We start from the raw sequence: 27,944 nt of genomic DNA on the forward strand, positions 1-27,944 counted from the left end.
GGGTGTCCTCGGTGTTGATGTACTGCGTTGCTAACTGGTTGAAAATTGGGGTTTGTAATTTGGACACTGACTATGGTAAATAATGTAGCCGACAGATTCACAGTTGCATTTCACTGTTTTTTACTTTCTCTTTTCACAACCCCCCCCCCCCCCCCCAATAATACACAGTTATATATTTATGGCCAGTGCACTATTGTTTAAACTTTCCATAAACCTCATTAATAGTTTGCAGGCGGACCTCACCACACTGCTAGAATAGTTTACTGTTGAATATCTGCGAGCAGTAACAACACAACCACATAGTTCACAGTCCTTCAAATAAATTGAACAGTCACTGTCATTGATTTGACACACAGTCTGTTGGTGTAACACTTATTTCACTGTTAAGTTGTCATTCTAAGCAACACGGGTTCCTCGTCTGAAACTCAGCTGTGGACTGACTGTCTTGTGACCAAAAATCGGACCTTATATATCATCACAATAATAGGTACTGAAACTACACATTGTTCAAAGTTAAATTTACAGAAATTACAATTAAAACTTAACTCATTAAATTAACTGAATACATCGAAAAATTCCATCTTTTAACAGTTTGTTCTGCTACAATGTTTAGGCTGAATTATTTGTTTAAATGGTGAAATTAACATATATAGTTACGTAAACAATACTTTTGGCAAAACTGTTAATTACTTTGGAATTAATTCAGGGCTAGTTTTGCTAACATGTTTTTGAATAGAGCCAAATAGATACTTTTAAGATTACTAGTATTTCGTCTTCCAAATGTATATAATTAGTACAGAATTTATATTTGTTTATACATCAACAATAGAATTTAAGTTACAAAACAATTACTGATTTCACCCTATAATGAAACATAGTAACTAGTAATAGTCAAAATAAATTATAAAATCATATATCTAAAAACACAGCAGATGTGACTTACCGAACGAAAGTGCTGGCAGGTCGATAGACACACAAACAAACACAAACATACACACAAAATTCAAGCTTTCGCAACAAACTGTTGCCTCATCAGGAAAGAGGGAAGGAGAGGGAAAGACGAAAGGTTGTGGGTTTTAAGGGAGAGGGTAAGGAGTCATTCCAATCCCAGGAGCGGAAAGACTTACCTTAGGGGGAAAAAAGGAAAAAAGGACAGGTATACACTCGCACACACACACATATCCATCTGCACATACACAGACACAAATGTCTGCTTGTGTCTGTGTATGTGCGGATGGATATGTGTGTGTGTGTGTGCGAGTATATACCTGTCCTTTTTTCCTTTTTTCCCCCTAAGGTAAGTCTTTCCGCTCCTGGGATTGGAATGACTCCTTACTCTCTCCCTTAAAACCCACATCCTTTCGTCTTTCCTTCTCCTTCCCTTTTTCCTGATGAGGCAACTGTTTGTTGCGAAAGCTTGAACTTTGTGTGTATGTTTGTGTTTGTTTGTGTGTCTATCGACCTGCCAGCACTTTCGTTTGGTAAGTCACATCAGCTGTGTTTTTAGATATATTTTTCCCACGTGGAATGTTTCCCTCTATTATATTAAATTATAAATTATATTAAATTATAAATTATTATATTAAATTATAAATTATAAATTATAAAATCAGTTACATACATAAAACTAAGCACAAAATTAGATCTGGTGTTATATTCTTCAAAACTGAGGGCCAGTCTTTCTCTGTTATGAAAATGCAAATTGTATTCACATATGCCAATGGCAAATAGTTAAAAGTAACAAAACAAATTTAAGGAGGCAGATGGCAAAACAGAAGGGGAATTAAAAATATCCCAGCTTGCTTCATCACATCACCCCCTCATTGGATTGACCAGATAGATATTGCAATTAGCCAACTGGGCAATTCAGTGACCACAAGTGATGCCAGAAATTGTGTTTAACAAGGTACACACAAAAAAATTATTACATAAGAAATCTTATCAATAACTACTTTCTTTTTTTTTTTTTCAAATTTATAGTTATGTGAAGAACTGGCCATATGAAAATCTCCATACAAAATAATTGCATACAGTGTATTGTCGTACAATATCACAAAATATCTACAGTTATACTGTTATCAAAAAATTAGGCCTCTCTTCATCATAAGTGATGTCCTATTTGGGTAAGCTAAGATTACATTTAAAGATACATATCATTTGATACAAGTCCTGTCTTGCTGAACAAAAATTAATCCTCATGGGTAGCAAAGAAGTTAAATTACACTACGCATTGCAGTTAATTTTTAGACAAAAAAATTCACTTGCTCAAAGTTTAGTATTTTGTTCAATCACTTCCACACTTTTAATGAGCTTTAACACACTTTCTCATCAGGCTGTCCGTGACATCAACAGTTCCAACTGACAGTTATCAAGGAAGTGCACCATGATTAGTTCCCTTGGAAGTGGTTCTCCTCTGCAACAGTACATGAAAAAATCAGACAAAATACCCTATTTTAATGGCAAATGATAGTCATTACTTCATAAATAAATACATTACATAGTTCTCATAACATTATAATAATTAACACTAAAATTGGCTATAAGGTGTGGACTAGAAAAAAATTTAAATCTAGTGCACACTACACTACAAAACATTACTTCAGGTCATAACTTGAACGATTTGGGTCTCTTTCTCATTTGAAAAATAGCAAAAACTCAAGATGTGCAGTAGATTTACTATTCGTTACACTATGAAAAAAGAATAGAGCCACCATCACAACTTAATTACTGTTCAAATCAAGATTAAGGGGAGTAAATTGTACCAAATCATTGCCCCACTTCTCTACTCAACTCTAAGCACCACTCTCATTCAAGCATAAAATTAAATCCTTACAAAAATCACAAAATGTTACCAAATAGATGACCTTCCAGAATATCCACATCAGTCTTGCATCACAGTGATCAGTTAATCAGCAAAATTACTGTTCTTCATCCCAGTATTACCAGTTCAAGCTCATAATTCCTCGGAACACTAGTTGAAGTTCTCAGATAACCTATATATCCAATGATGCTCTTTCTGTTAATTTCTCATTCCAAGCTGCAGTGTCATGAATTGCACAATATAAACAGTACCCAAGGCTGCCTAGTTCCAAATTAGATCATCAGTATAATTACACCTTATTCGTTTGTGTATAGTCACATTTTTCATTAATCATGTCTGTCAACACCATTATTTCACTTACGTTTCTTACTTTGTTACCTAGTGGAGTGCATTCTCAAAAAATATCCCTATTGCAGAGACAGGCTCCCTAACCATTAAGCCCCTAACATTATTCATTATTTTATTATTTCATCATTGTTTCATTATGTAATAAATAAACACCTGCTCTGCTTATCTAATGCAAAATTGACTCTACTGAAAAACACTCCACAGTAACAGATACTTATGCTAAGGCAAACTTAACTCTCACTACCGATCAGACAAAATTATCACTTAGAAAAACTATTATTTGCTTGACATTCTAGCCTGAAGGGCGATAAATATACAAATCTTGCTTACTCTTTCCACACACATTACTCCAGGCAACTATGTTTGAAGTTGTAAATTATTAATGCTAGAAAAGGCTGTACCATGAAACAGATTTATGGGTAGATAGTTATCTTCATATACTGACTGCACTGACCACAATTAATATTAATACCTAGTATTTAAGATGGTTTGTATTGTATATTGCCTCTGTTGCTGCACCAAATCACACTAATTTCACACATGAGCTGATTACTTCATATGTTAATTATCCTTCACATATGCTGCCACCTTTCATTTTCAGTTTACCTTACCTAACTGTTTGACAGAAATTCTGTAATCATGGTACCAGTTTATTTTCTTCCATCCTCTTATGAGTACATTGCTTATAACTAACGCAACATAATGTACTATAATATATACATAGACACACTGGAGAAACTTTTTCTAAAATGTTTCTATACTAAAGTATGCTACTGCACAAAATCACATGACAGTTGAAGAAAGGATGTTCCTGATTCACTCATGAACTACAGGTAGGATAGGAGAAGAGTTTGACTGCCTCAAGAAACACGAAAAATGAGAAAGACAGCTGGGGTAAGCATTATTGCCACATAATGAATCCAACACAGAACGTTGAACCCCCTACTTGCTAATTGCACAAGAAATTAGTTCCAAATAGTACATCAATGCTGAGGTTTTGAATCACCAACAAATTGCACTTCAACAACTGTCCTGCCAATTTCACAGTTAATAGTATCTCTTGTTTCACACTCTTTAATAGCTTACCAGTAGCACCAATAATTTTTATTCCAGAAACACGCATCACTACTATACCCTCGGTATTCTTAATAGATTCATAAAATGCCTGTGACAAGCCATTCAAAGGACCACCACTGTCCAGTAAACACTTAACATGTATACCTTGTACAGTTGCTGTTATTACAAGGTGACCCACTTGCTTTATACTTACCATGTGATCTTGTCCATACAACAAATCCTCATTAATCCTTTCTTTACTTAACACATTGCCCTCATTATTAATTATAAATTCAAATACCCCATTCTCGTCAGTACTGGATTCGCCATTGCTATCATCATTACAACTACAGTCAGAATCAGACCAACTGTCACTTACGTTATGCTTTAGATTTGGTACCTCTTCCACTTTTTTCTTTATTTCAGTCAATTTTGAATCTACATTTTCATTTACTTTTACCAGTTTTTCCTCTACCACTACTGCACACTTGGGATCTAGCTCAATTTCTGAATCATTTCTAATGTGATCGATTTGGTTCTCAAGTTTAACTCTATTTTCAGCACATTGTTCCTCGAAAACCTCCACCTTCCTACTATTGTCATCACAAAGTTTCTCTCTCTCTTCTACACATTTAGTACTCAGTGTTAATTTCTCATCAGTATTATGTACTACTTTCTTTATACTATTGTCCTCCCTCGTAACATCTTCTTTCATAGCTATATTACTCAAACAACTCATTATAATTTGCCTTAACGTCACTTCACTTCTCCCTGTGTCATAAACTTTGACCCTTGCTGACTTTCTCTACTAGACTTCTCCTCCTCAACCTTAACTTCCACTTCAGTACTTTTTCATCCATTTTGCTCTTTACAATAGTACTTTCATCTCCATCATTCAAATTTACGTTCATGTTTGATTTATAATCACTTACATCCTTTTGTTCATTTAAAAACTTAAGCTCTACAGCTTTGTCCTGAGTCACACTGTCTTGTTTGTTAAGGCCACTTAATACAAAACAGCTTTTGCTATGAAATTACTTTATTCTCATTCACTCTGCTGCTGCTGCTGCTGCTGCTGCTGTGGTTGTCCTCTTGGTCCATCATCTGCATAGCTGTGGCAAGTTTTAATTCTTAGCGAGGCATCTTGTTTACCTCCTGTCAGCTGTGTCCACCTGCATGCTGATTGGCTGCTCCTGTATTCAATGGCTGCTTCCATAGAACCTGCCCACGCTGATTGGCTGCTGCACCTTCTTTGTTATGAAACCCTAGCGCTGATTGGCTGTATCACTTCTTCACTGTAAACCACAGTTGATTTCACTTTTCAAAGTTCGCAAGTCTTTGTTTTATTGTGGCTACATACAATAATCCTCACCCGCAAGGGCACCACAGATGTGGTTCAAATGGCTCTGAGCACTATGGGACTTAATATCTGAGGTCATCAGTCCCCTAGACTTAGAACTACCTAAACCTAACTAACCTAAGGACATCACACACCTTCATGCCCGAGGCAGGATTTGAACCTGCGACCGTTGCAGCAGCGCAGTTCCAGACTGAAGCGCCTAGAACTGCTCGGCCACAATGGCCGGCAAGGGCTCCACATGTAGCAGTTCCACATGCTTTATTTATTTTGTTGGGTGTCTTCGGTGTCGACGTACTGCATTGCTACACTGGCTGAAAATTGGGGTTTGTAATTTGGACACTGACTACAGTAAATAATGTAGCCGACAGATGCACAGTTGCATTTCACTGTCTTTTACTTTCTCTTTGCACAACCCACCAATAATACACAGTTATATATGTATGGCCAGTGCACTATTGTTTAAACTTTCCATAAGCCTCATTAATAGTTTGCAGGCGAACCTTGCCACGCTGCTACAATAGTTAACTGTTGAACATCTACAAGCAGTAATAACATAACCACATAGTTCACAGTCCTTCAAATAAATTGAAAATCAATGTCAATGCTTTAACACAAGGCCTATTTGGTGTAACACTTATTTCATTGTTGTCATTCTAAGCAACACAGGTTTCTCTTCTGAAACTCGGCCGTGGACTGACTGCCTTGTGACCAAAAATTGGGCCCATATATATCATCACAATAATAGGTACTGAAACTACACATTGTTCAAAGTTAAATTTACAGAAATTACAATTAAAACTTAAATGAATACATCGAAAAATTCCATCTTTTAACAGTTTCTTCTACTACAATGTTTAGGCTGAATTATTTGTTTAAATGATGAAATTAACTCATATAGTTATGTAAACAATACTTTTGGCAAAACCGTTAATTACTTTGAAATTAATTCAGGGCTGGTTTTGCCAGCATGTTTTCAAATAGAGCCAAATAGATACTTTAAGATTACTAGTATTTCGTCTTCCTAATGTTTATAGTTAGTACAGAATTTATATTTGTTTATACATCAACAATAGAATTTAAGTTATGAAACAATTACTGATTTTGCCCTATAATGAAAGATACTAACTAGTAATAGTCAAAATAAATTAGAAAATCAATTATCATACATAAAACTAAGCGCAAAATTAGATCTGGTGTTATATTCTTTAAAACTGAGGGCCAATCTTTCTCTTTTATGAAAATGCAGTTTATATTATGCTGGACAGTGAAAGGGGAGGCATGTTTATAGTGATAAAAAGTGCAATAGTATCGAAGGAAATTGACGGAGATCCGAAATGTGAAATAATTTGGGTGAAGGCCACGGTTAAAGCAGGCTCAAACATGGTAATTGGATGTCTCTATAGGCCCCCTGGCTCAGCAGCTGTTGTGACAGAGCACCTGAAGGAAAATTTGGAAAATATTCAGAATAGATTTCCCGACCATGTTATAGTTCTGGGTGGAGATTTTAATTTGCCAGGTATAGATTGGGTGACTCAAACGTTTATAATGGGTGGCAGGGACAAAGAATCAAGTGAAATTTTTTTAAGTGCATTATTTGAAAATTACCTTGAGCAGTTAAACCGAGAACCGACTTGTGGCGATAACATATTAGACCTTCTTGTGACAAACAGACTGTTGAGGATCAGTGGAAAAAGTTTAGAACCATCATACAAGATGCATTAAATGAGTATGTGCCAAGAAAGATCATAAGATATGGAAAAGAGCCACCGTGGTACAACAACCGAGTTAGAAAACTGCTGCGGAAGCAAAGGGAACTTCACAGCAAACATAAACATAGCCAAAGCCTTGCAGACAAACAAAAATTACATGAAGCGAAATGTAGGGCTGTACGAGAGGTGTTCAATGAATTCAAAAGTAAAGTTCTATGTACTGACTTCGCAGAAGATCCTAAGAAAGTTTGGTCGTGTATCAAAGCGGTAGGTGGATCAAAACAAAATGTCCAGACACTCTGTGACCAAAATGGTACTGAAACAGAGGATGACAGACTAAAGGCTGAAATACCAAATGTCTTTTTCCAAAGCTGTTTCACAGAGGAAGACTGCACAGTAGTTCCTTCTCTAGATTGTCGCACAGACAACAAAACGGTAGATATCGAAATAGATGACAGAGGGATAGAAAAACAATTAAAATTGCTCAGAAGAGGAAATGCCACTGGACCTGATGGGATACCAGTTCGATTTTACACAGAGTACACGAAGGAACTTGCCCCCCTTCTTGCAGCGGTGTACCATAGGTCTCTAGAAGAGCGTAGCGTTCCAAAGGATTGGAAAAGGGCACATGTCATCCCCGTTTTCAAGAAGTGACGTCAAACAGATGTGCAGAACTACAGACCTATATCTCTAACATCGATCAGTTGTAGAATTTTGGAACATGTATTATGTTCAAGTATAATGACTTTTCTGGAGACTAGAAATCTACTCTGTATGAATCAGCATGGGTTTTGAAAAAGACGATTGTGTGAAACCCAGCTCGCGCTATTCGTCCACGAGACTCAGAGGACCATAGACTCGGGTTCCCAGGTAGATGCAATGTTTCTTGACTTCCGCAAGGTGTTTGATACAGTTCCCCACAGTTGTTTAATGAACAAAGTAAGAGCATATAGACTATCAGACCAATTGTGTGATTGGATTGAAGAGTTACTAGATAACAGAAAGCAGCATGTCATTCTCAGTGGAGAGAAGTCTTCCGAAGTAAGAGTGATTTCAGGTGTGCCGCAGGGGAGTGTCGTAGGACCATTGCTATTCACAATATACATAAATGACCTTGTGGACAACTCAGAAGTTCACTGAGGTTTTTTTTGGATGATTCTGTAGTATATCGAGAGGTTGTAACAATGGAAAATTGTACTGAAATGCAGGAGGATCTGCAACGAATTGATGCATGGAGCAGGGAATGGCAGTTGAATCTCAATGTAGACAAGTGTAATGTGCTGTGAATACATAGAAAGAAAGATCCTTTATCATTTAGCTACAATATAGCAGGTCAGCAACTGGAAGCAGTTAATTCCATAAATTATCTGAGAGTAGGCATTAGGAGTGATTTAAAATGGAATGACCATATAAAATTAATTGTCGGTAAAGCAGATGCCAGACTGAGATTCATTGGAAGAATCCTAAGGAAATGCAATCCGAAAACAAAGGAAGTAGGTTACAGTACACTTTTTCGCCCACTGCTTGAATACTGCTCACCGGTGTGGGATCTGTACCAGATAGGGTTGATAGAAGAGAGAGAGAAGATCCAACGGAGAGCAGCACACTTTGTTACAGGATCATTTAGTAATCACGAAAGCATTACGGAGATGATAGATAAACTCCAGTGTAAGACTCTGCAAGAGAGACGCTCAGTAGCTCGGTACGGGCTTTTGTTGAAGTTTCGAGAACATACCTTAACCGAGGAGTCAAGCAGTATATTGCTCCCTCCTACGTACATCTCGCAAAGAGACCATGAGGATAAAATCAGAGAGATTAGAGCCCACACAGAGGCATACCGACAGTCTTTCTTTCCACGAACAATACGAGACTGGTATAGACGGGAGAACCAATAGAGGTACTCAAAGTACCCTCCGCCACACACCGTCAGGTGGCTTGCAGAGTATGGATGTAGATGTAGATGCTAATGGTAAATAGTTAAAAGTAAAAAAACGAATTTAAGGAGGCAGATGGCAAAACAAAAGGGTAATTAAAAATATCCCAGCTTGCTTCGTCACAATGTCTATCTTCAAGGGTCTTCTAGTTCAGTTCCTTCAGTATCTCTGTGACACTCTCCCATGGATCAAACAAACCTGTGACCATTTGTGCTGCCATTTTGTACACATTCACTATCCCATATTTTCCTATTTGTTACAGGTCCCACACACTTAAGCAGTACTCTAGAACTGGTTGCACAAGTGATTTGTAAACAGTCTCCTTTGTAGACTGACTGCACTTCCCCAGTATTCTACCAAAAGACCAAAACCTACCACCTGCTTTATCCACATCTGAGCCTATGTGATCTTTCCCAATTCATATCCGTACAAAGTGTTAGATTCAGATCAAACAATGGAAAATCCAGGTAGGAATATCAACAATGTAAGAAAAGATTCTCTACATGTTGTGCCAAAGGGTGGCCTACTTTGCTCTTGTCCACAGTTTGGCAGTGCCCATTCATCATGGTGGACAGATGGTTGGTAGTCATACCAATATAAAAAGCCGTGCAGTCATTACAGCAGGCTGGTAAATGACATAGCTGCTTTTACAAGTGGTCTCGCACCTGATGGTGTAGGATAAACCTGTGACAGGACTGGAATAGGACAAGGGGTTGGGATTGGGAGTGGCACAGGAATGGACTAGGATATTGTGGAGTTTGGGTGGGCAGTGGAACACCACTTCAGGAGGGATTGAAAGTATCACGGGTAGGAGGTCCCCCCCGTTTCAGGGCACGATGATAGGTAATCAATGATCAGGGGTGGGCCACCTGTGAAAGCAGCCATGTCATTTACCATCTCTGCTGCAGTCATTGCACAGCTTTTTGTATTGGTATGACTAGCAACCAGTTGTCCACCAGGGTGAAGAGCCACAGCCAGATTGTGGCCAAGAAGAAAGTAGACCACCCTGTGGCACAACACGCAGCTGAACATAACATGCTTGATTTCAATGGCTGCTTCACTACTCAAGCCATCTGGATCCTTCCCTCCCCCACCAGCTTTTCTGAACTGCACTGATGGGAGTTATCCTTACAACACATTCTCTGTTCCCATAATTACCCTGGCCTCAGCCTACAGTAACATATTGCCACGCCTCCTCCCCCAACAGTTTCCACCCCGTATGTCCTATCATCTCCTCCCCATTCTCACCTCCCACCCTGTTTATTTGCAGCCCACTGCCAATACATCCACCCATCTTTTCCCACTTATCTCATTTTTTGTTCCTTTTTTCCTGACCTCCCTGCCCCACAATCTCCTGACACTGCACCTGTTGGAGGCTAATCACTGCACACTCCACCAGACAGCATTCATCTCTCTCCCTACCTGTGCACTGCTGTCCCTTCCCCTTTCCCTTCCCCACTCCCTCCAGATTGCTGCTTGCACCCCATGTGATGCTGCATTCCAGCCCGAGATGCTGTGTGTGCAGGAGACACATTTAACCTGTGAATCCTTTGCTTCCACCCCTCAATGTGCAGGAAAAGAATTCTAACTGCTTTCAAATACCTCCCCCTGTCCCTACTCCCCCCCCCCCCCCCTCGCTCTCTCTACTTTTCCCCTTCTGATACAGGACAATTTGCCTATTATTGTAATAATTCTATTGTATCACACCGATAGTATGTAAAGGATAGATTGCTACTCACCACATACAGAAAATGTTGAGTTGCAGATAGGCACAATGAAAAAGAATGATAGAAATATCTCAGCTTGTGCACAGTCTTTCTTCAGAGGTAGAAAATTCACACATTCACACAAGAACAACTCACACATCCTGGACTTCCCACAGTAATAATATCCATCATTTGGAGCAGTCAATTACGAGGGTCACTCCAAAAGAAATGCACACTATTTTTTTAAAAATCCATCTTTTATTCTACATGTTTGAAAGTTTTATGGTGTGTAGATACATCCTTTAGGAACAATATTTTCATTTCTCCTCGTCATTTCCATCCCTCTCAACTGTCTTATGCCATCTTGGAACCAGTGCCTGTGTACCCGCACGGTAAAATTCTGGACCAACCTGTTGGAGCCCGCGTTCATCACATAACCTGCTTACCCACTGACTAACTGTACTGCGATCAATAGCAGCATCTCCATACACTGTGGATCACAGTGTGGAATGTTAGATCCCTTAATTGGGCAAGTAGGTTAGAAAATTTAAAAAGGGAAATGGATAGGTTGAAGTTAGATACAGTGGAAAACAGTCAAGTTTGGTGGCAGGAAGAACAGGACTTCTGGTGAGATAAATATATTTATGAAAATAGGGGTATTGCAGGATTAGGTTTACTAATGAAATAGGAATGTGGGTAAGCTACTATGAATAGCATAGTGAATGCATTATTGTCGCCAAGATAGACATGAAGCCCAAACTCACCACAGTAGTACAAATGTATATGCCACCTAGCTCCACAAATGATGGAGTGATTGAACAAATGTTTGATGAGGTAAAAGTAATTATTCAGATAGTTAAGGGAGATGAAAATTTAATTGTGATGAGGGTCTAGAATTCAACAATAGGAAAAGGAAGAGAAGAAAAAATTTTAGGTGATATGGAATACTGAAAAGGAATGAAAGAGAAAGCCACCTGGGCGAATTCTGCACAGAACATAATTTAATCATTGCTAACACTTGGTTTAAGAATCATGAAAGAAGGTCGTATAAGTGGAAGAGACCTGGAGACGCCAGAAGGTTTCAGATTGATTATATAATGGCAAGACAGAGATTTCGGAACCAGATTTTAAATTGTAACACATTTCGAGGGGCAGATGTGGACTCTGATCGCAGTTTATTGGTTATGAACTGTACATTAAAACTGAAGAAATTGGAAAAAGGTATTCAATTAAGGAGATGGGACCCGAATAAGGTGAAAGAACTAGAGCTTGTTGAGAGTTTCAGAGGTAGTATTAGGGAATGATTGACAAGAACAGAGGAAAGGAATACAGTAGGAGAAGAATGTGTAGCATTAAGAGATGAAACAGCGAATACAGCAGAGGATAAAGTAGGTAAAAAGATGAAGGCTACCAGAAATCCTTGGGTAGCACAAGATATACTGAATTTAATTGATGAAAGGAGAAAATATGTAAATGCAATAAATGAAGCAGGCGAAAGGGAATACAAACGTCTAAAAAATGAGATGGACTGGAAGTGCAAAATGGCTAAGCAGGAATGGCTGTATGACAAATGTAAGGATGTAGAAGCATATATCAGTAGCAATAAGATAGATGCTGTCTACAGGAAAATTAGAGAGACCTTTGGAGAAAAAAGAACCAGCTGTATGAATATCAGGAGCTCAGATGGAAAACTAGTCCTAAGCAAAGAAGGGAAAGCAGAAAGGTGGAAGAAGTATAAAGATGACTTACACAAGGTAGATGTACTTGAGGGCAATATTATGAAAATGGAAGATGATGTAGATGAAGATGAAAAGAGAAAGACAATACTGTGTGAAGAATTTGACAGAACACTGAAAGACCTAGGTCAAAACAAGGCCCCAGTAGTAGACAACATTCTGTTAGAGCTACTGATAGCCTCGGGAGAGCGAGCCATGACAAAACTCTACCATCTGGTGAGCAAGATGTATGAGACAGGCAAAATACCCTCAGACTTCAAGAAGACTATAATAATTCCAATTTCAAAGAAAGCAGGTGCTGATAAGTATGAATATTACCAAACTGTCAGTTTTAATACGTCATGTTTGCAAAATACTGATGCAAATTCTTTGCAGAAGGATGGGATAATTGGTAGAAGCCAACATCGGGGAAGATCAGTTTGGATTCCAGAAAAATGTAGGTGCAGGCAAGGCAATACTGATCCTGTGGCTTATCTTAGAACATAGATCAAGGAAAGACAAACCTACATTTATAGCATTCACAGACTTAGAGAAGGTTTTTGACAGTGTTGACTAGAGTACTCTCTTTGAAATTCTAAATGTAGCGGGGGTAAAATACAGGGAGCTGCAGGCTATTTGCAAATTGTACAGAAACCAGGTGGCAGTATATAAGTGCCGATGGTTATGAAAGGCAAGCAGTGGCTGAGAAGGGAGCAAAACAGGGTTGTAGCTTGTCCCCAACATTATTCAATCTGTACATTGAGCAAGCAATAAAGAAGACCAAAGCAGGGTTGCCACAAATTCTGGAAATCAAGAAATCTCAAACATGTCAGGGAAATTTGAAAAATAAAAAACATGGGAAAAATCTGGTTTTTGTCTCTGTAGATAAAGTGGTTTGTTCACTGAGATGTCATGCATCATCACTGGATGGGTGCAGCTGAGTACATGTGCTGCTTCCCTGCTCCCTCATTCTTTACTGCTTCTCCCCTCAGCTTGCAGTCAGTGCTGCCACAACTTCTTGCCGCTAGCCTAGCAGTTGCTGACAAGAGGCAGAGACGCATTAGGAGTGGTTTTCTTGGATCTGATTCTCTGAGACTGTTGACCCAGTAGCCAGAGATGGCAATCATGTGTGCATGAGTTGTGTCTGAGTGATTGTGTGAATGTGTGTGTGTGCTCTCATATTCTGACAAAGGCTATGGCCAAAAATTTAGTTGTGAGAGTGTGATTGTCTTTTCTATGTGCCTGTCTTTACAGTTTGTTGCTAGCTATCCTTATTGATATAGAGTTTTTGCGCAAGTTATCTGTTGTGTGGATTGATCACTGCAGTCTCATTTCATCAACATACTGTGTGTGACGTAAATAGTTGGCCACACGAGTCAACTTCCATGATGGGCCAAAACAGCAGGCCATTTCTGTGAGTATCTCCAATGTATTGGGCCTGCAGATCTCAAGCTCACCATTTCCCACTAATGTGCAGGCCCTGCCCATTGGATTTAGTCTTACCGATCTCCTTGCAGGCCAGGTCTGTTTGTGTGTGGCGCAATGCAGCAGATTTTCATTGTTTATCCATGGACCCTGGACTGTGGTGCTCCTTGGAAGGACAGAGACCATGGGTGATGGATTTCAGGAATTGTGACTCTCACCGCAAGTGCATTGTACAGCATGGCATTTTATAGACATTTTATGTATTCTAGTACTTTTTGGACTTCAAAATTAGTTTATATATTAGAAAGAATGGACGATAAGAAGAAGAAAATGGTGGCAATCGCTGGCAGTTTGTTTGCTATGTACTCATGTATTTCTTGAAGGAAACACCACACAATACCTTAAAATAATAGACGTAATACAGTGTGTAATAACTGACAATAATGAACGTAGTAGAACCAACTTTTTATTGGCAATCACCTGTGGTGTTGGTTTACACAACTCTTATCTGCCGTATACACTTCTTCCAAGAGGACTACTTTTTTTCTGGGGTTATTTTTGAAATCAGTGAAAGTATTTTAAATCTGTCTTGCAACTCCAACAAAATGTGAATTTTTGTCACAAAATGTGTTTTGGTTTATTGAAATAAAATAACGTCAATGGTCTTATGAAATATATGTACCGTTCGGCTTGCTTTCTCTGTCTAAAAGATGTTGATCTTAGTACTTAAGATTTTCCTCACATGTTTAGAAATGCAGAAGTCCTTACATTATTTTGTCAACTTATGTCTTTACTTGCACTGGAGATCTCAAAATTTGTCAGGGTAAAATGCTAAAACTTGTCTGAAAATCAGGGAAATCTCAGGGAATTTCACTTGGGGGAACTCGTGGCAAGCCTGGGGAGGGGGGGGGGGGGGGGGGGAAGGAGGAAAGAAAGAAATCTGGAGTGGGAATTAAAGTTCAGGGAGAAGAAAAAAAACTTTGAAGTGTGCTGATGACACATTAATTCTGTCAGAGACAGAAGAGCAGTTGAATAGAATGGACAGTGTTGTGAAAGAAGGATGTAAGATGAACATCAAGAAAAGCAAAACAAGGATAATTGAATGTAGTCAAATTAAATCAGGTGATGCTGAGGGAATTAGATTAGGAAATGAGACACTTAGAGTAGTAGTGGATTTTAGTATTTGGGTAGCAGAATAATAGATGATGGCCGGAGAGGTGAGGATATAAAAATGTAGACTGGCAATGGCAAGAAAAGCATTTCTGAAGAAGAGAAATTTGTAAACATTGAATATAGATCTAAGTGCTAGGAAGTCTTTTTGGAAAGTATTTATATGGGGTGTAGCCATGTATGGAAATGAGACATGGGTGATAAACAGTTTAGAAATTATGAAATGTGGTGCTACAGAACATTTCTGAAGATTTGGTCGGTGGATCATGTAACTGATCAGATACTGAATAGAATTGGGGAGAAAAAAAAAATGTTGCGCAACCTGACTATAAGAAGGGATCAAACAATGGAAAATCCAGGATGGATTAATAACAGCATTATGAAAAAAGGATAGATTGATACTCACCACATAAAGGAAATGTTTAGTCACAGACAGGCCACAGAGCCACAGAAGAGAGAGAGAGAGAGAGAGAGAGAGCGAGAGCGGGAGGGGGAGGGGGAGGGGGGGGGCAGTGGTCCTGTATGAGAGAGTTGTATTTGTATGTGTGTTGTCTAATTCAAAAGAAGGCTTTGCTTTTTGGCCAAAACCTTACTCGTTTAGCAGTATTTTTGTTGTGCATCTCTGTGACAACATTTTTGGTATATAGTGAGTAGCAGTCTATCCTTTTCATATTAGAAGAAGGTATCAGTTGACAGAACACATTCCAAGACATTAAGGGATCACCAATTCAGTATTGAAGGGTTGGAGGGACGTGTGTGTGTGGGGGGGGGGGGGGGGGCTGTATAAATCATGGAGGGAAACCAAGAGATGAATACAGTAAGCAGATCCAGAAGGATGTAGATTGCAGTAGTTATTCAGAGATGAAAAGGTTTGCACAAGATAGAGTAGCATGGAGAGCGACATCAAACCAGTCTCTGGACTGAAGATAAGAACCATTACATTCGAGGATAGGAGAGAGTTTCACGAAATCTATAAATACACTGGGAGTTTGTTATTCACTCAAAAACTATAAAAGTAGTTTTCATAATTAATTTCCATTAAGAACACAAATGAAATGACACAATTTCAGAGGCTTTACTGGTCTCATGCAGATATAATTTTATGTACATAGTCTGAAGCAGTGACTGAACTTTGTACCAAGGCCGGGAATCAAACTCCTATCTCCTGCTTTCTAGGCAGATGTGCTAGCCACTAAGCCACCATGGCATATCGGTTCGCAAAACTGTGTGGATTACCCAGACACGCCTCACTCCTCAATCCAAATTTTCATTGCTGCCCGAGTCTACTTTAAGTTCCCTCTTACACAAGAACAGAATTTTTCAGGCTGTCCATGTTCTGGAATAGCACATAAGCATCAAACGTAAATGGGGAATCCACCCTGAAACCCAGATGCAAGTACATATACAAATGAAATGACACAATTTTGTGTTAGGGGGAATTTAAAGTAGACTGGCGCAGCAGTGAGTATTTGGATTGAGGAGGGAGGGGAGCCAGGGTAATCCATGCAGTTGTGCGAACTGGTGTGCCGAGGTGACTTAGTGGGTAGTGCACCTACCCAGTAAGCAAGAGACCCAGATTCGATTCCCAGCCTTGGTACAAATTTTCACTCAACACTTCAGTCTGTATACATAAAATCCATTAAGAATGTTCTTAAAGGGAACTAGCTTAATTGTATTATCTTCTAATTATTATTATTATTAATTTAAAACTTAATATTTAAAATATGTTATATGTATCCTTATAATATGTAAAAGTTTATGTCGAAACTAGAGTTCTGGCTGCAAATTTGTTGCTTGTCTTGCGATAGAAATTCATTTTTCTTTGCAGGGTATATTTTTTGGAGGCCTGGAACCAGAAATGAGAAGCACAGTGTGGCCATTCCTGCTTCACTGTTATTCTTATCAGAGCACACATGAAGAGAGGGATCAGATTATTGCCATCCGCAGGCAGGAATACCATGAGATAACGTTAGTGTTTCAATAATCTCAAAACTTTATACATTATTGGTTCCAGTAAAGATTTCATTATATAGGAGATTGGTCCCCCTTATGAACCAGGGACTTTGCCGTTGGTGGGGAGACCTGCGTGCCTCAGTGATACAGAGAGCTGTACCAAAGGTGCAACCATAATTGAGGGCTATGTGTTGAGAGGCCAGACAAACGTGTGGTTCCTGAAGAGGGACAGCATCCTTTCAGTAGTTGCAGGATGATTGACTGATCTGGCATTGTAACATTAACCAAAATGGCTTGCTGTGCTGGTACTACAAACGGCTGAAAGCAAGGTGAAACTACAGCCGTAATTTTTCCCGAGGGCTTGCAGCTTTGCTGTAGGATTAAATGATTGAGGCATCCTCTTGTGTAAAATATTCCGGAAGTAAAATAATCCCCCATTCAGATCTCCAGGCAGGGACTACTCAGAAGGACATCATTATCAGGAGAACCAAAACAGGCTTTCAACGGATCAGAGTGTGGAATGTCAGATCTGTTAATTGGGCAGGAGATCAGAAAATTTAAAAAGGGAAATGGATAGGTTAAAGTTTAGATGTAGTGGGAATTAGTGAAGTTCGGTGGCAGGAGGAACAATACTTCTGGTCAGGTGAATACAGGGCTATAAATACAAAATCAGATAGGGGTAATGCAGGAGTAGGTTTAATAATGAATAAAAAAATAGAAGCGTAGGTATGTTACTACGAACAGCATAGTGAATGCATTATTGTAGCCAAGATAGACACAAAACCCTAGGTGACCACAGTAGTGCAAGTTTATATGCCAATTAGCTCCGCAGATGACGAAGAGATTGAAGAAATGTATGGTGAGATAAAAGAAATTATTTGGATAGTGAAAGGATACAAAAATTTAGTAATCGTGGGGGACTGGAATTTGGTATTAGGAAAAGGAAGAGAAGGAAAAGTAGTAGGTGAATATGGAATGGAGGTAAGGAATGAAAGAGGAAGCCGCCTGGTAGAATATTGTACAGAGCATAATTTAATCATAGCTAACATTTGGTTTAAGAATCATGAAATAAGATTGTATACATGGAAGAGGCCTGGAGACACTGGAAGGTTTCAGATAGATTATATAATGGTAAGACACAGGTTTTAAATTGTAAGGCATTTCCAGGGGAAGATGTGAACTCTGACCACAAAACTGATGAAACTGCAAAAAGGTGGGAATGTAAGGAGATGTGACCAGGATAAACTGAAAGAACCAAAGGTTATGGAGAGTTACAGAGAGAGCGTTAGGGAACAATTGACAAGAAGGGGGAAAAGAAATTCAGTAGAAGAATAATGGGTAGCTTTGAGAGATGGAATAGTGAAGGCAACAGAGGATCAAGTAGTTAAAAAGACAAGGGCTAGTAAAAATCCTTGGGTAACAGAAGAGATATTGAATTTAATTGATGAAAGGAGAAAATATAAAAACGCAGTAAATGAAGCAGGCAAAAAGGAATACAAACGTCTCAAAAATGAAATCGGCAGGAAGTGCAAAATGGCTAAGCAGGGATGGCTAGAGGACCAATGTAAGGATGTAGAGGCATATATAACTAGGGGTAAGATAGGCACTGCCTATGGGAAAATTAGAGAGACCTTAGGAGAAAAGAGAACTATTTGCATGAATATCAAAATCTCAGATGGAAAACCAGTTCCAAGCAAAGAAGGGAGTACAGTATATAGAGGGTCTATACGAGGGCGATGTACTTGAGGGCAATATTATGGTAATCGAAGAGGATGTAGATGAAGATGAAATGGGAGATATGATACTGCGTGAAGAGTTTGACAGAGCACTGAAAGACCTGAGTCGAAACAAGGCCGCAGGAGTAGACAACATTCCATTGGAACTACTGACGGACTTGGGAGAGCCAGTCCTGACAAAACTCTACCATCTGGTGAGCAAGATGTACGAGACAGGCGAAATTCCCTCAGACTTCAAGAAGAATATAATAATTCCAATCCCAAAGAAAGCAGGTGTTGACAGGTGTGAAAATTACCGAAATATCAGTTTAATAAGTCACAGCTGCAAAATAGTAACACGAATTCTTTACAGACAAATGGAAAAACTGGTAGAAGCTGACCTAGGGGAAGCTCGGTTTGGATTCTGTAGAAATGCTGGAACACTTGAGGCAATATTGACCCTATGACTTATCTTTATTTATTTATTTATCCTTTGAGAAAGTACACTGTATGGATCAAGATATATTTTAATTTCATGCACCAACAGGTACATAGCATTTACTGTCTACTGTTTAACAAAAATATAATTTATCATAATTTTATTCTAAGGCTGTTTCATATTAAATTAGGTTTTGTACAATTTTTCTTTTGATACAATAATGGTATTGCAATTGTTTTGAACTGTAGTGCACATAAATTCATTTACACTGTAATAACAGTTTTCTATTAGAAATTTTTTCAGACATTTTTTGAAAATATTTTTATTGTTTATTTCTCTCAAAAATGAAGGAAGTTTTTCAAGGGCTTTTGGTCCAGTGTATGATGACTTTTTATTTTTATTTTGTGGTGTTGTTTGTAGGCTCATGGAAGAGGTTCCATTTTCTTGTGTCATAGCTGTGTTGTGTGTTGTTATCTCTAGTATCGGGAGAATATTTGAATTTTGTCCAACAGAGGGATTCGTATAGGTATATACTGGGTAATGTCAGTATTTTGAGAGCTTTAAATGCTGGTTTACATGAATCTTTCCATTTAAGGTTGGCTACCATTCTTATGGCTTCTTTTTTTGTAATTTAAATATTTTATTAATGTTTGCTTTCGAGGTACCTCCCCACAAAGTTATGCCGTAACTTAATGTTGTATGAATTAATGCATAGTATATTGTTTTCATAATGCCTGTATCTTTTAGGTAGCTGAGTTTGTGCAGCACATATAGGTTTGCGCTGCGTTTTCCCCTTAAATATTCTATATGCTTATCCCAGTTTACATTTTCATCGATAATTATCCCAAGGAATTTTGTATATTTGGTGTTCTGTGCTATGCACTCATCTATGCATACATTGATATCTTCACTGTGAAAGTTTCGAAGTCTGAAGTTTACACAAAGTGTTTTAGTAATATTGTTGTGCAGGTTTAATTAAGTAAATCTTTGGATGGCATTATTTACTTCTACATTGACTTTTATTTCTAGCTTTTCTGTGTCTTTATCCATGAACAGAAGAGTTGTGTCATCTGCATAGGTAACTATACTACCATACCTAATCATATTTGGGATGTGATTTGTGTACAAAATGAAGAGTATTGAGCCAAGAATGGAGCCTTGTGGCACAGAGATGTGTAAAATTCTTGCTTTAGATCTTATTTTTTCACCAGTAATTTTTGTAATTTCAGTATATTGGCTCCTGTTTGTCAGGTATGAGAGAATCTCCTGAATTTCCTCTTATGCCATGTACTCCTAACATTTCTGCTAAAGATTTGTGGTCTACACATACGAGTGCCTTTGTTAGATCCATAAATACTCCTACACATTTATTTTTAGAGTCCAAGTTTGTTATGACATTTTGAATGAGATCTATTGCTGCATCTATGGTGCATTTAATTTTCTGGAAGCCAAACTGATTCTTGTTGATTATTTCCTATTTCATCAGAAAAGCAACGAGTCTCTGTGCATAAGCTCATTCAAATATTTTTGATATGACTGGTAAAAGAGCTATAGGCCTGTTATAACCTTTAATCACCAATAATTGCGTGGATATTCAAACACACTCACTTAGAAACAATAGCTGGTCACATGATAACAACTCAGTATCTCTCATTCGACTGCCGTGCCGTGACATGCGGCCGGCGCCGTTCGTAGCTACGTGGCGCTCCCATGCTCAGCCGAGATGCGGAGCGCCTCTATCAACGTTTCCATGTACTGTCGTGGCGGCACTGTTAAATGTCGTGGCACTGTCACAACACTTTTCCCCCCCTTGAAAAAAAAAACACTCACTTCCTTGGAGACATGGACAGTGCGGAGACATCCATGGCCTCTTGTGAGGCCCCAAGAAGATCCCGCGGAGAGACACGAGAGTATGGTCGAAAATGTCCAGGACGGAAGCTCGTGCGTGGAACATGCCTCCTGGATGAGATGATGGGTGAAAACTCCGGAGCAGCATCCATAGGTGTTGTGGGCCTGGGGGTGTGCTCCAGCGAGATGGGTCCTGGAGAAGGCGGCGTCGCGACTGGGGTCGGTTCCGGCGTACTCGGAAGCGGTAGCGACGTCGGCTGCATCAACACGTACGGTAGATCGGCAGCAGCGACAGGACTGGCTTCTTGGGCTGGTGGAGACGAAGGAAGGGGCGGTGGCACCGGCGTGGCCACCACTCGTGGGCACATCTGGTCGTAATGGCGAACAACCATGCCATCGTCCGTACGTATTTCACAAAGCCGGCGGCTGCGAAGAGCCTTGACCACCCCTGGAATCCATTTAGGGTGAGATCCATGCCCTCGTGCCCACACGTCGGCGCCCACCGAGTATTTTCCCACACTAGGGGACACAGCACAAGGCCTGACAGGGTGAAGCAGGTGCAGTAGAGTGCGCGGTTGGCGGCCATGCAAGAGTTCAGCAGGGCTGCGATCACCCAGAGGCGTGAAGCGATAAGAACTCAGAAATTGCAGCAGAGCGTCATCTGTGGAAAAATCACTAAGGAATTTTTTCATCTTGCTTTTGAAAGTGCGGACAAGGCACTCGACCTCCCCATTCGATTGCGGATGGAAGGGCGGTGCTGTAACATGATGAATCCCTTGTCCAGTACAAAAAGCATGGAAGGCCTGCGAAGAGAACTGAGGGCCATTGTCCGTGACGATCGTGGATGGAAGACCTTCTAGCGCAAAGATTTTGGACAAAGCCAGCGTCGTCGCCGCAGTGGTGGGCGACGGACATCGAACAATAAACGGAAACTTCGAGAAGGCGTCAATCAACAGTGGCCAATAAGTACCGAGGAAGGGGCCAGAAAAGTCAGCGTGCACCCGTTCCCATGGCTGCGCTGGATCAGGCCACGGAGAGGGCATTGTACGAGGTGCAGCCAGTTGTTGAGCACACCGACCACACGCAGCAACCATGTGGGCGATGTCCGAATCAATACCGGGCCAATAAACGTGCCTGCGGGCCAGGGACTTAGTCCGAGAAATCCCCCAATGGCCTTCATGCAACAGTTTGAGAACATCTTTGCGAAGAGAGGCTGGCACCACGACCCGTGGAGATGCGCCATCCGTGGCCAGAAGAACAACACCATCATGAACAGTCAGACAAAGGCGCAAGGCATGGTAGTTGCGAAGGGGATCCGATGCCCGGCCCTTGGTCCTGTCCGGCCAACCCCGTTGAACAAAACCGATCACCTGACGCAGGACTGGGTCCAGCGCAGTAGCCGACACGACCTGCGAACCTGTAACTGGAAAACCCTCGACTGCACGACATTCTTCCTCCTCAATGTGGAAACAGAGTAGTTCATCACGATCGAAAACCGGGTCGGGGCCCATCGGCAATCGCGACAATGCGTCAGCGTTGGTGTGCTGGGCCGTGGGGCGATAGTGAATCTCATAGTGAAAACGAGACAAGTGTAAGGCCCAACGTTGCAGGCGGTGAGCTGCCTTATCCGGAAGCGATGCCGATGGGCTGAACAGAGAGACCAGCGGCTTGTGGTCGGTGATGAGGTGAAACTTAGACCCATAAAAAAAACGCTGAACTTTTTTAGAGCATAAATGATAGCGAGTGCCTCCTTTTCGATCTGAGAGTAACGCTGTTGCGCATCGTTGAGGGTCTTGGAAGCATAGGCGATGGGTCGTTCTGACACATCCTCATACCGATGGGCGAGAACAGCCCCTAGGCCATACTGTGACGCATCAGTCGCCAGAACCAAGTGATGACCCGGATGGAATGTGGCAAGACAAGGCGCCGACTGCAAATGAGCCTTCAGGCGGACAAAAGCCTGCTCACACTCGTCGGACCAACAGAAAGGGACGTTTTTGCATAACAGCTGATGCAGAGGATGAGCTACCGCCGCCGTGGATGGAATGAATTTGTGATAATAAGCAATCTTGCCTAGAAACGCCTGAAGTTCTTTGACCGTAGACGGCCGGGGTAGAGCGTTAATGGCTGCAACGTGCTGACGTAGAGGACGTATGCCCTCACGGGACAAGTGGAAACCAAGATACACAATGGAGGGTTGGAAGAACTGTGACTTGTCCAGATTGCACTTCAACCCAGCCGAATGCAAAACCCGAAACAGTGAACGCAAATTGCGAAGGTGCTCCTCAGTGGAGGCCCCCGTGACAACAATGTCATCCAGATAGTTGATGCAACTGGGAACGGAAGCCGTGAGCTGTTCCAAAAACCGCTGAAAAATGGCCAGCGCGCTAGCAACGCCAAATGGTAACCGCTGGTACTGATACAACCCACAAGGAGTGTTGATGACGAGAAATTCCTTGGAAGAAGCATCCAACGGCAACTGATGGTACGCCTCCGATAAGTCAAGTTTGGAAAAGAACTGGCCCACAGCGAGCTTGGTAAATAAGTCGTCAGGACGGGGAAGAGGATAAGTGTCAATGAGGCTCTGAGCGTTGACGGTGGCTTTAAAATCACCACACAATCGCAGACTCCCGTTTGGTTTAGAAACCACCATGATTGGCGATGCCCATTCGCTGGAGGTAACAGGAAGGAGAATCCCTGAAGCTGTTAACCTGTCTATCTCAGCCTTGACAGGTGCACACAACGCCACCGGAATAGGGTGTGCCTGTAAAAACTTAGGGCGAGCTGTAGGTTTAAGAGTAATGTGGGCTTCAAAGTCCTTGGCACGACCCAAACCAGCAGAGAACACAGACGAAAATTCAGAACACAATCCATCCAGCTGTTGATACGGAATATCCTCAGATATGAGGTGCACATCATCATCAGTGGAGAACCCGAACAACTGGAAAGCATCATAACCAAACAGGTTTTCAGTGCCCGCATGATCCACCACATAAAACGTGAGGGGCCTAACAACAGGCTTGAAGGCAGTGGAAGCATCAAACTGGCCAATGATAGGAATTTTCTGTTTATTATAAGTTCTCAGATTTCGCGTAACTGGAGACAAGGTAGGGGAGCCCAACTCCAAATACGTGCGAGAATTAATGAGAGTTACTGCAGAGCCAGCGTCCACTTGCGTACGAATGTCTTTATCCAGAACACGAACAGTAACAAACAACTTATTTGTTTGAGACAGCACACAGTTAACATCCATGTCCGATGCCTCATCCTCGTTGACAGGAACTTTAGGGGACTGACACACAGAAGCAATGTGGCCTTTTTTCCTACATGAATTACAAGTGGCCCAACGTTTTGGACACGCGGCCCTGTCATGTTGTACGAAACAATGTGGACAAGAAGGAAGTGCGGAACGAACCTGCTTCTGTGGTTGCTGTTTTCGCTGTGAGCGTTGCGGCCCAGCGTGATGTTATTTACGCGAGTGAACTGCCAACACATCTTCGTTCCCCTGTGAAACAGGCAAATTGTCCGTGTCGAAAGTTGACTGTACAGCGCCTACATCACACCACGCGTCTATTTGCGCACCAGCAGCGTGAGACACTTCAGAGGATTGAGCGATGCTTAGAACTTCCGACAACGACAGGTTTGACAGTTGTAGGGCACATTGCCGAACTTCTTTATCAGGAGCAACCCGTAGAATAGCATCCCTAACCATTGAATCAGCGTAAGACCCATGAAGAGTGTCCGTGACAAACTGACATTTCCTACTCAGACGTGTAGTTCTGCCGCCCAAGCTCGGTAAGATTGATGGGGCTGTTTACGACAACGGTAGAACGCCACGTGGGCAGCAACGACGTGGGTGTTTTTGCGGTAATAGTTAGACAATAAGTCACACATTTCTTGGAAGGACAGGGAGGCAGGTTCCCGCAGAGGGGCTAACTGAGATAGCAGATGATAGATCCGTGGGGAAATCCAAGATAGAAATAACAACTTACACATAGGAGCGTCGACAATGCCGAAAGCCAAGAAGTGTTGCCGCAAACGCTTCTCATAATCCTCCCAGTCTTCAGCGGCCTCGTCGTAAGGAGGGAATGGAGGCAGAGAAGAGGAAGACAGACGATGAGTAAGCGACGTCGACAACGCCTGAATAGCAGCCGTCAGCTGTGTTTGTTGTTCAATGAGCTCTTGCATAAGCTGTTCCATGTCTGCCCCGTTACGAACACACAAATCCACAATGCAGTGAAAATATACGACCTCGTCGCCAAAAAGTGTTATAACCTTTAATCAGCAATAATTGTGTGGATATTCAAACACACTCACTTAGAAACAATAGCTGGTCACATGATAACAACTCAGTATCTCTCATTTGACTGCCATGCCGTGACATGCGGCCGGCGCCGTTCATAGCTAGGTGGCGCTCCCGCGCTCATCCGAGTTGCGGAGCGCCTCTATCGCCGTTTGCGCGTACTGTCGTGGCGGCACTGTTAAATGTCGTGGCACTGTCACAACCTTTTTATGTATTAGTTTTATCAGTGCTGTCTTTAAGCACTTTGGAAAAGTTCCTTCCAGGAATGATGAATCAATTAGATGTGTAAGAGCTTTCGTGAGTTCCTGCATAAAGTGTTTAATTTCTATACTTGATATTCTGTCAATTCCACATAATTTTGTTTGTTTTAGGTTTTTTTATCATCTTAAATGTTTTTTCTTCTTTCACTGGGAAAAGTGCCAATGTTTTTCCCTGGGGATTAATAAATGTTTTCCAGGTGTTATTGTGTTTTTTGTTTTTTCTTTTAGTTTTTGGCCTACTGTTGCAAAATAGTCATTGAAGAGATTTATGGTTTTATTCTGTTCAGGTATAATTTTTTTGCTGATCATGAACTGTATTTTACTGTGTTCCTGTGATTTGGAGGGTTTGCAATTTGTGTTTATAGTAGACCAGCAAGTCTTGCTTTTATTAGCAGCACTATTTATATACTTTTTTGCTTCTAGTCATTTGGCTGCTTGCAGTACTTTAGCATACATTCTTTTATATTTTCTGTAGTACTCTTTAAAGTTTTCATCAATGCTAGTTTTATATATTCTGTGCTTCATTTTTATCTTGTTCCTAGAGACCAAAATGCCTTTTGTTATCCATTTTTTGTTTTTATTTGTGCTTTTGGCTTTAGTTTTTATTACTGGGCTTGTAACATTGAGATGGTAGGAAAGTGTGTCAATAAAATGAGTCACTTTATGATCCACTGATGGAGAATTTTCTTCCAGTATTTCCCATCCTTCTTTTTCAAGTTTTATCCTAAGGGCTGTTCAGTTTTGTTCATTTAAGCTTCTTTTTTTCCATACTTTTTGTGTGTGTTTCATTTGTGGTGATATAATTTAGACATATTTTTATTGCATCATGGTCTGACAGGGCTGTTTCTATAACTTCACTTTTGTACTGAAAGTCCCTTAAATTTGTGAAGATGTGATCTATTTGAGTACAGGAGTTTGCAGTTATGTGTGTTGGAGTATCTTAAAAGACAGATTAAGGAAAGGCAAAACCTACATGTCTAACATTTTTAGACTTAGAGAAAGCTTTTGACAATGTTGACTGGAATGCTGTCTTTCAAATTCAGAAAGTGGCAGGAGTCAAATATAGGGAGCGAAAGGCTATTTACAATTTGTACAGAAGCCAGATGGGAATTACAAGGGTTGAGGGGCATGAAATAGAAGCAGTGGTTGAGAATGGAGTGAGACAGGGTTGTAGCCTATCCCCGATGTTACTCAATCTATATATTGAGCAAGTAGTAAAGGAAACAAAAGGAAAATTTGGAGTAGGAATTAAAATCCATGGAGAGGAAATAAAAACTTTGTGGTTTACTGATGATGACATTGTAATTCTGTCAGAGACAGCAAAGGACCTGGAAGAGCAATTAAATGTAATGGACAGTGTCTTGAAAGGAGGATATAAGATGAACAACAACAAAAGAAAACTGAGGATAATGGAATGTAATAGAATTAAATCAGGTGATGCTTAGGGAATTAGGTTAGGAAATGAGACACTTAAAGTAGTAAATGAGTTTTGCTATTTGGGGAGTAACATAACTGATGATGGTCAAAGTAGAGAGGATATAAAATGTAGACTGACAATGGCAAGGAAAGCGTTTCTGAAGAAAAATTTATTAACATTGAGTATAGATTAAAGTGTCAAGAAGTCTTTTCTGAAAGTATTTGTATGGAGTGCAGCCATGTGTGGAAGTGAAACATGGACAATAAATAGTTTGGACAAGAAGTGAATAGAAGCTTTCGAAATGTCGTGCTACAGAAGAATGCTGAAGATTAGATGAGTAGATCATGTAACCAATGAGGAGATACTGAATAAAATTGGAGAGTAGAGGAATTTGTGGCACAACTTGAATAGAAGAAGGGATCAGTAGGTTGGACATGTTCTGAGGCATCAAGGTATCACCAATTTAGTATTGGAGGGCAGCATAGAGGGTAAAAATCATAGAGGGGACCAAGAGATGCATACATTAAGCTGATTCAGAAGGATCTAGGTTGCAGTAGGTACTTGGAGGTGAAGAGGCTTGCACAGGTTCAGGATAGAGTAGCATGTAGGGCTGCATCAAACCAGTCTCTGGACTGTAGACCACAACAACAACAGGAGATTGGTTCAATTTTTTTGTCGGACACTTGGCTATGTAAGACTGAGCTTACATGCAAAACATGTGGCAAATCTGAAAGGTCACTAGATTCTTAATATAGGTTGGGTATT

General features: G+C 40.5%; 1 protein-coding gene across 1 annotated transcript in view; it reads left to right on the forward strand.

Annotated features, from left to right (window-relative positions):
• The window catches only part of LOC126236034 (TBC1 domain family member 16), a 105,407-nt gene that overhangs the window by 34,747 nt on the left and 42,716 nt on the right, over positions 1 to 27,944 (forward strand). The window contains exon 7 of the mRNA XM_049945066.1: positions 17,073 to 17,212. Within this exon, the coding sequence (XP_049801023.1) occupies positions 17,073 to 17,212 (140 nt within the window). The remainder of the gene's footprint in view (positions 1 to 17,072; positions 17,213 to 27,944) is intronic.

This window comes from Schistocerca nitens, chromosome 2 (assembly GCF_023898315.1).
Source record: "Schistocerca nitens isolate TAMUIC-IGC-003100 chromosome 2, iqSchNite1.1, whole genome shotgun sequence".
NCBI classification, from domain to species: Eukaryota; Metazoa; Arthropoda; class Insecta; order Orthoptera; family Acrididae; genus Schistocerca; species Schistocerca nitens.